The 9,715-nt window shown below is 42.2% G+C and overlaps 1 protein-coding gene across 1 annotated transcript; it reads left to right on the forward strand.

Moving 5' to 3' along the window:
• Nucleotides 1-5,182: 5,182 nt before the first annotated feature.
• Nucleotides 5,183-9,321, forward strand: LOC131227180 (protein OXIDATIVE STRESS 3 LIKE 1-like). Its single transcript, XM_058222922.1, has 2 exons — nucleotides 5,183-5,709; nucleotides 8,645-9,321. Exons 1-2 carry the CDS (start codon nucleotides 5,375-5,377, stop codon nucleotides 9,087-9,089), a joined length of 780 nt encoding a protein of 259 aa, XP_058078905.1. The 5' UTR covers nucleotides 5,183-5,374; the 3' UTR covers nucleotides 9,090-9,321.
• Nucleotides 9,322-9,715: the final 394 nt, after the last annotated feature.

Below are 9,715 nucleotides of genomic sequence, written 5' to 3' on the forward strand. Positions count from 1 at the left end.
TGATTTTGTTGGGCGGCGCCTTGTGCGACCCACTTATATTCTTTTGAACTTGTATATATATATACTTGATCTCCTTATTTCAGTAGACATGTGTGTTGGTGCTTCGTGTTCTAGGAAATTACAAGCTGTGCATTTAAAACTTGATTTAAGCGCATATTAACGAAAACCAGTCATAAGTGACCCCGGGAACGCGGGAGTCGAGTGTATGCACGACCCCCGAATTTCAGTGCGTTACAGATAATGACACCCACTGTTGAAACCTTTCTAAGTGCCACCAAGATGTTTTTTTACCATACAACCTATTAATAAGGTCACGCAGACTTGGATGAAGTGAAAACACAAATTTCAGCTTGATCTGGCACTTCTCCAGCTCCCAAGAAGTTTTTAATAGTGGACGTTAAATCCCCACTCTGTGGTCCACTTAAGCCCTGGAACTACCTCAATTTTTTGTTTATAAATTAAAATGACTAAATAAAAATGATTAACGGTGTGGATAAAATACTTACGTAATGGTGGGCCCCACAGAGCCCTGCCCGGACAGATAACCGTCCGGGATGGGGTAGGACGCAATCCTCGTCTGGAAAAGGAAACCTATCAGCTTCACCCAAAACTCTTATAGCCCCACGAAGTTTTTAATGGTGGGAGTTCAATCACCACTGTAGCTTGTGGTGTGGTCCACTTGAGATTTGTATATGATTAATTTTTTTGGGCATATAACATGAAATAATCTGGAAAAATGGATGAACCGCGTAGATATAAAAAAAACACACAGCACGGTGGGCCCCACAGTTACGGATCCACCGAGTTCGGTTGTTTCCCGATTCACTGAACCGTTTGTGATATATCCACTCCGTTGATCAGTTTCTTTAGCTCATTTTAGAAGATTATGCTTAACATTAATGACATTCGGACCTGAAGTGGGCTACACGAGTAAGGATTGAACGACCACCGTTGAAACCTTAGTTGTAAAGCCCTGAAAATTGGGGGGTCGTGCATACATTCAACTCCCAAGTTTTCGGGTATCACTTATATCCAATTTTACTGTTTTGCAATTTAATCAGGATTAATGCGCAGTATGAAATTATTTGAAACATGAACCACAATCACGACAGTCTACTGAAATGGAAATGGCAAAGTATATACAAGTCCAAAAGATATAACAATGGGTCACACAAGGCATTGCCCAACAAAATAAAAAAAATTGATATGTTCGAAAGAATGATACACTGAGTCCATCACTCAGCGATCCAAAATAGGCTGATAAATCTATGGTGAGCCACCCATCAGCTGGAAATAGGACAGCTCACTCTCCTCATCAATGCCAGCGTTGCTCGGCTCCTCAAACTCGGCACCACCTACAACTAATGAAGAGTCTGGTTGGTATTTTAAAACACCGTCCCAGAGTAGGAGTGAGTGATCAACTCAGTGGGTGTTATTAGTCTTATGTTACATAAACATCAATTATATTATAAATTTAATAAAATGCATAAATTCATAAAGTCCTAACTAATCTTGTTAATGCAAATGCATGGAATATGATATGATGTATGCCCTTGTAACAACACTCCCTTGAGCGACTTCGTCTAATGATCGCATATGACCAACACTCCCTCATTGCACCTCGACTGCCGAGTCGCCAACCTAACTAGTGCGATGCGGTCGTGATAATGTTAGCCGAGTTTTTAATTAATTCCGTTCATCCAGCAGATTGAAAAAACTAGTACACCTCACGTATTAATGCTCTCAACTGGCTGCGGGCCAAGGCCACTTAACGTGTGAGGCCAGGACCCCGTGATCCTTGATCTCATCGGGTCCCCCATCCCTGATTCAAGCACATGAGGAGTGTTGAGAATAGGGATCGCTAGCGGTCACTACGGGGAGACTCGTCACCCCAGCGTAGGCTGATAACTCGGTCACAGTGTCCCATTCCACCATGTCCGGCTCTCGAGTTAGTGGATCGGTTTCAAATGGTTATCAATGGGCTTCAATGGTTGAAGGGTGTTCTATATTCCATACAGGCGTGAGCAGACAGGGTTAACAAATATGGTTGGTCAGTACGTGGACTAGACCGTGCGAGTCCAGGCAAGTATGTGACGGACGACATCGGATACAAGTGACCCATGAAGTCCAACTACTGTCGCCCATTTGCATCCGTCAAAATCCGTTGGCCTAGCCTCAGGAAAGTCCTACCAACGGGACTGCCTTCTCTCACCTCAGTTTCCTGAGCAACCTAGGGATTTGATGGTATTCAATAACATTTCAACAAATTAGGGTTTATCATCTAGTACAAGTGATGTCAAGTAGTCATACATTAAGCATATAAATTCAAGTTATCTGTAAATGTAACTACTAACATTATTACGAAATAAATGTGCAAGTGTATTATGTGGGTTAGTAAGGAAGCCAAAAATTTCATATATCTCATAGTACAAAATACACAAGGGTTATTGGATCATACATGTTATAAGGTAACATTGTACAAAAATCAAGTAATGAATGAACAAACAATTATAAAATTTATGCCCAATCATGTTGAGGAACAACAAACATTCTATAATCATTACATGTTAACTTAGATGATCAAAATTGTAAAGTCTTGCCTAAGTTTTTTCTAGATTTTCTAAATACATCACCCAATCAAATATAATCATTAGATTCATACTAAATTTGGTGTTAGGCCACTTAAGAATAATAGTCCGCACCTATGGATCGCTGAGAGCTCTAGGAAACGATCTAGGGTTGCCAAACTCGCGGGTGGATTCGTAAAAATTCTGAGTCAAATGAACTTGCATATTAGGATTACATGTAAAACCTAGCTTAACACAAAAGATTACCAAAAGATGGGTGTTTACCTCTCCAATCGGTTGGAAATCAAGCTTGGAGCGGTAGATGTGGGATTTCTTGAGGAAGAGGGAAGGAGTTGCAAGACTTGACTTCCCCTAGGCCCCACCTTCAACTACGGCCCACCTTCCCTCTCTTCCTACCTCTCCTTTCTCTCTCTTCTTTCTTCACTCTCTCCTCTCCTTTGTTACTCTTGTGGAAGTGAGTGAGAGAGAAAGTCAAAGACGGTTTTATTTTCTAGGTTTTGGCCAAATGGCCTTAATTTCTAACATTATTCCTACAATGACCCTCTACGACCCCTTTTGGCTTTGGGGCAGCTCTATCACCCCTTTGGCCAACAAATTTGGAGTGTAGGTGTTTAATGGCCCGATGAGGGGTTGTGCAAAATTTGAAGACAAACGGACGCGAGGTTTTCTCGTACGGTTCTGATCATTAAATGGTCATGTGGGGTCCATTCTGGCTATTGGGGCGGTTCTGATGCCCCCCTGGCCACTAAATTTATAGGATAGGAGCCTCATAGCCTGATAAAAAGTCGTGCGAAGTTTGAAGCCAAACGAATGCGGGGTTTTACCGCAAAGGTCCGATTTGCGATCAACGGTCACCGTTTCACGATCTGGTTCTAGATTTTATGGACGGGCGTAGAAAAATATTTTAAGCCTTCACCGTAAATGTAGAAGAAATCCGACGGCTACAAAGCCTAATATCTCAGTTTCATTTAAAAGTGCCAAATTTAAATTCTAGCCTTTAGGTCAAGGCTGGGGCGAGTTGCGCTTGGCAAGTGCCATTTGGACGGCGTAGATAATTAATTTCTAAACGTCTACTGAGTCCGTGGTCCCTGTTGGACCACAAGCCTAGTGAGATTTACGGTTTCCCCAATTTTTAGATTTTTCTGACCTTCCTTGACCGTTGCATGGCCCGCACAAGCTGTTGCTAAGTGCAAACAGGGTATATGGCTTGATCATAATTAGACAGGTCTGCCTTAATGGGATAATCGTGGGTTAATTTGTTAGTGGTATCCTACACACGAGCGGTTTAACGACCAGTCCTGCGGCAAATCTTACGTGGATGCCTCGGGATAACGTTCTGATTGAACAGGACGTTACATTAGTGGGTCACGTAAGTTTTGGATCAGGATTATATTTGTCTTTTCCCTTCATCCATTTAGAACCACCTTATGAACGGATTGCATAGCATCTAAACACCACGGTGAGCCCCTGGAAGACTTCAACTGCGGTGTCTCCATCCCCACTGTTTCTTTCGGTTTGGTCTACCTGAGTTTCGGATCTCCTCATGTTTTGGTTGATACCCTAAAATGATCTGAATAAATAGATGGACGGAGTAGATCTAATAAAAACATCATGGTGGGCCCCACAGAGCTTTGGGTTGCAGGGGATCTGTGTAGCCGCGGGTTATTACAGACAAGCTGCGTTCCGTCCTGAGTAGGTTGTGACCAACGATCGCGGGTCACGTGGAGAGGAAATGGTGCAAACCAGGATACAGTATACTACAGTGGTATCGAGACCACTATACAATACCCGTCTTCTTCCGGTTGGAGCGGATTAGATAGAATGAAAATTCCACACGCGTCACCTACAAGCGCCAAGCACAATTGCACCACAACTACTGACGTGGCACACCTTTTTAGAATCTGGAACGTTCATCAGACGTCCCAGAAGAGTCTATGTGCTTCCTCATATGTCAGGACTGGCTAACTCCTTATGAGAGCCAAAATAAAAATATATATACAGATATTAGTTATTAAATTTTCTAGCCGTCCGTTCCTTCGTTCACGTGTGACCTGCATGATGGATGGATATCCTATTCTTTTGTTAAGCACCGTTGATCTCACCCTATGAACATCCTGGATGCCGCACACGTGTGGGAGCCTTTTTTGGCGCTTGAAAATCCTGCATCTGGAATTAGAATTACACGTTTGATGATTAGTGGCACTGGCTGGAGACTCAAGCACCGCCCAACTTGCAGATATGGCGCACGTGTGAGATGTCTATCTTCACATTACAACTGTTCAACGGCCAAGAGATTTACTGTGTCCGCTCAGCAGGTGGGCCATACATATATAAAGTGTTTTGACTTACGAAAGTAAAACGAGTGGTCCACATTCAAACATGCATTGGTTCACTTGGTGAACTCTCGCCTATTTTTAGGACATAAAACCTTCACCGAGAATATGGGAAAGTGTAATGAACGTCCCTGATCTCACACACTCATGACACGTATGCACGTGTGAAGTGTTCGAGTTCGGGTTATCTACACGCGCGACTGGAAATGGGAGTTTCCGTATTCGAGGGGATAAGGCTCTCCTTGTTTGTTTATTCTCTACTCTCTCTCTCTCTCTCTCTCAAAGAGAAATCTCAGCCATGGCGGAAAATCCGTCGCGCACGTGATAGCGTCCGATCGGCACGTGACAGTGATCGACAGCTAAAACAAAACCGTAACCCTAACTCCAATCTCCATTTAAATCCCATATAGGAGCTTTTCTTTTGATTTTTCTGGGAATTTTTGGGGGAATCGGATGATGTCGATCGCCTTGGATAGCAGCAGCAGCTCAATGGAACGGTCGGGATTCATCCGCACGATACCTCCCTGCATCTCGATCTTCGAGTCGCCGGAGTCCGGCAGGAAAATGGCAGGTGCGATGGTGCCGGAAGACCGGCGGTTACCGGCGGTGGATCGGAGGAGGGAGGAGGAAGAGGAGTCGGCTTCTTGCAGCTCTTCTTCGATCGGGAGGAACAGCGATTGCTGTTCACGGGGGAGATCTGATGGTGAGGATGATTCGGAGGAGGTGCAGAGCTCGTATAAGGGGCCGTTGGATACGATGGATGCGTTGGAGGAGTCATTGCCGATCAGGTATTGACGATTGAATTCCTAGGGTTTCTTGGAAATTTTATTAGGGTTTTTTATTTGGTAGGTGAATTTAGATGAAGAAGGTTTTGAGAATTGAGTAAAAAGGATTTTTGCTTGGGAAATGACATATACACCCCCAATTTTAATACATCCCCCTTTTTACTTTGTTATTTTGTGAATTTTGTTATTAAAAAAAACGACAAAATAACAAGAGACAAATTAAAAGGGGTGCATGCATTAAAAAAACATGAGTTCAAATTTCATCAATCTTGTTGTTTGAGTTTATTCAATGGGATTGATTAGAAAGTGAAAAATAGGATATAGAGATTTTTTCTTTTCTTCTTCTACTCTTTTTTTTTTTTTTTTTAAATTTTAATTGAATGATTTGGGTTTTAGGGTTTTGTTTGGAAATTGAATTATTTAGAAGAATTGCATTTGAAATGGAAATTCATCTTGAAAATTGGAGAAAGTGGTTTTTGGGAAGTTCTTATTTTATTGTGAATTCATTATAAAGTGAACTTGTAAACTGGAAATATTCATTCTTTTCTATTGTGTTTGATTTTTTATTTCCCTTGTTATTATTATCTACTTGGCATTGTCGTTTATTTTGGATGTATTTATTATTATCGTTATTTATTTTGGATCTGGAAAATTGGTTCTTGTTTAGTGTTCAGATCTTATTATTAGTTTAGCTGTTGTTCCAGAATTGAGAAATTATTTTCTAAACATTTCACAGAGAAATATGTGATTTGGCAATTATGGTGTTTTAATTTGCAGCCTCTTTTACTCTGAAACTGAAAAAAATTCCATTTATTTTGTGGAGAGGACTACACCTAGGTTAGATTCTCACCTAAAAATGGCGGCGACTCTTCAAACATACAATGGCATAGTTGTACTACAATCCTAACCATGCAAATCACTGACCCAACTGTAGATGGAACTTAACCAAGAAATTGCACTAACAACATGGTATTAACCATCTGATTTTTCTCTTCGAATTTGCACTATTTTATTTTTAAACATCCATTTGATAGCAGCAATCCAGACTGCAAATCCCTGACCCAACTATGGATGGAGAATAGCTGAAAATATGCACTGAGAACATAGTAGTAACTAACTTTTTTGCCCTTTGAATTTGGACCACACACTATTTTACTTTTAACCATCCATTTGATAGCAGTAATTGGATGATTTAGGATTCAAGATTTTAAATTGGCATATCGAATCCTGTATCGTTCACCACCAATATGGGGTCATATCACCAATATATCAGGCTGTTTTTGGCTAATACGGCGATATTTTTGATGGACGGTACCAGTGCATATAGCTATACTCACCACCAGTTTCTGAAGATACTTTAAGATTGCTTGATCACTGTGATTTTAGAGACATGCTCCATCCACTATTTGGATGGGTCTGGAATTGGATAGCTGTATATCACTGCAACATGTGAGGAGGATGGGTCACTGGCTCACTGCCATTTTTTAAATAGTGCAAAACCAACACAAGCAAGGTCAATATCATCCTGAAACCGGTACCTATTACCAGGTATTGTCCATGAATGACACGGCTGTATCAGCCCAAAACACCCAGGTACATGGCGATGCTGGGCCGTACCTGACATACCAATTTTAAATCTTGAACATAGGACTGTAGGAGTCTAGCCCTTGTGGGCCCACCTGAGTTGGGCCACAGAAATGCTCTGTGCAGTCCTCTTGCAGGTGACAGCTATTGTGCGAGTATTTCACGGAGTTATGCTATTAATAGATGCTCATTCCATAAAGAAAAACCATGGATGGTTCCACTTGTAACGATCAATCAAGTGCTATTAGAATTTGCAATTGAATCCTTTCCCTCGAGGAGATTTCTTGGGAGGTGCCCTCTTCTATAGCCCATTTCTTCTGTTTTTGGCATGCCTGTTCAGGGGGTCTGCTCGGCGGAAAGAAATGAAGGTTAGCAATGCTAGTGGCCCTATGGGTAATTTGGAATGAGCGGAATCATTGTTGTTTCAGTGATAAGAGAGTCGACGGCGGGGTTTCTGGCTTGGGTTAGTGCGTTGTTTAGGGATTGGGCACCCTAGGGTTTGTGGGGGTCGGGTCCTCTTGTTGTATTTTAGTTTCAGGGTGTTTTTTTTTTTTGTTTTTTTTCTAGGGTTAGTTACCTTTTCCTTTCTGTACAGTTTTGTTTTGTTTCCTTTTCTTGTTTTGTTCTCTTTGGCTCTGCCTTGATAAATTGCTTCATCTTTATAAATTTTTTTATTTTTATTTTTTAAAAGGCTTTCTTAGCTTGTGGGCCATTTGCAATTCCTGATGTTGTTACCAAGAAAGCAGTCCCTTAGTTCATATCAAGGTATTCCATATCGGTAACAGTGACTACAACGGTCTCCGCCATTACCGATACGGGTATCGGCTGTAACGGCCGATACCGGGGGCGTAACAACTGTTATGACCACTGTAACGGTTGAAAATTTTCTATTGCTCGAAAAATTCAGAAAAAATATTTATAAAATCAAGAATAATGTAAATATTCCAAATATGTATTCATTTTTTGTTTTGAACATGTTTATGGTAGTGTAACGATCCACGCATCGGGCTGTCTAGTGAATTTGTAACGATCCATTGGAGCTTCTATTCGCTCAAATCATTTTAATCTACGATTTTAATATTAAAAACTTAGTAAGTTTTTGGAATGAGAAAAAAAAAGGGCAGGGGGGGGGGGAGGCTGTTTTTCGACTGTTACGAGGGTAACGGTCATTATGCCCCATAACGGCCTTTACGACCACCGTAACGGTAGATATGGTCCCAAAAAACCAACTGTCCTGCTTCACCCCCGTATCGCGTAACGGTCATAGCCGTTACCTATACATATTGGCCTTTATGGGCGTATCGTAACGGATACGGAAAACCTTGATTCATATCTGTCCAATGTACTTGTGCAGGCGAGGCATCTCCAGATTCTACTGTGGCAAGTCAAAATCCTTCACCAGCTTGGCAGACACGTCTTCCGCTTCTGCAAACGATCTAGGAAAACCTGAGAATTCCTACACCAGGAAGCGCAAGAATCTTTTAGCCTACGGTAACATCTGGGAGAGGAACCGTAACAGTCCCCTGAGAAATAGCAGCTGTGGTATATCCAAGAGACCCACCAATTCCAGCCGAAGCACATTGGCTCTCGCTGTTGCCATGAGCAGCTCCGAGAGCAACACGAGTGAGGACCATGAGCCTTGGCTGCCACTGCCACCAGGCCCACATGTGAGATCTTCACTCAGCACTCCGGCACCCCAGTGGTCTATCTCGGCAAGATCCTTCTCTTTGACGGATTTGCAAAGTGCTAGCTCGACCTCTTTGATCAGCCCAAGAGACAAGCAAAAGAAGTTTCAGTAGTTTGCTTGGCCAGAGCATACTCTCAGGTGATTATGTGAAGTATTCCTGCATGTATTTATCTCTTTCTAATATTGGAGTGGTTAGAATTTGAATACAACTTCAAGAATCTTTGTTGTGTTCATGTAAATGTTCCCTTGCTTTGGCCCTTTGTTCTAAATATTTCAAGTACCATGCTTTGGAAATGCCATGTGGAGGAATGCCCTTCTTCACCATCTATGGATCTTTTCTTACATATGTATTTACTCATGTGGGTCCCTCATGGTTTCCCCTCACTTAACTACACACATCATAACTGCAAATAAAAGAGAGAAAAAGACAGTGTCCATAGGATCTGATCATGGGATAAGGCCATTGATTGCATCAGTGAGCTATCCTGGCCATGGATTGGTGGGGTGGAATACTTTTATCTTGCGGCTGTAGTGCCGTGATGGATGGGGGTGTACATCGAATCCAGCTGGCCTCAGCTTGACTTGGCTCGGCCACTAGCTGACCTCAGCTCGGCTCGGTCCTCGAGCCTGACTGGCCAGCTCGGCTCAGTTCAGTCAGCAGCTCGGGCCAGCTCAGGCCGAGTTTGCCATTGAGGCATTTCCACAAACACCTGGACTGCACCTTCAAAATACCTCTGT

The sequence above is a fragment of the Magnolia sinica genome, chromosome 15 (genome assembly GCF_029962835.1).
Source record: "Magnolia sinica isolate HGM2019 chromosome 15, MsV1, whole genome shotgun sequence".
Classification (NCBI taxonomy): domain Eukaryota; kingdom Viridiplantae; phylum Streptophyta; class Magnoliopsida; order Magnoliales; family Magnoliaceae; genus Magnolia; species Magnolia sinica.

Excerpts from the sequence above, each read along its gene's own strand:
- LOC131227180 (XM_058222922.1), top strand. The coding sequence starts at position 5,375 with ATGATGTCGATCGCCTTGGATAGCAGCAGCAGCTCAATGGAACGGTCG. Across the intron at positions 5,710-8,644 it reads GAGGAGTCATTGCCGATCAG|GCGAGGCATCTCCAGATTCT; the intron begins GTATTGACGATT and ends GTACTTGTGCAG.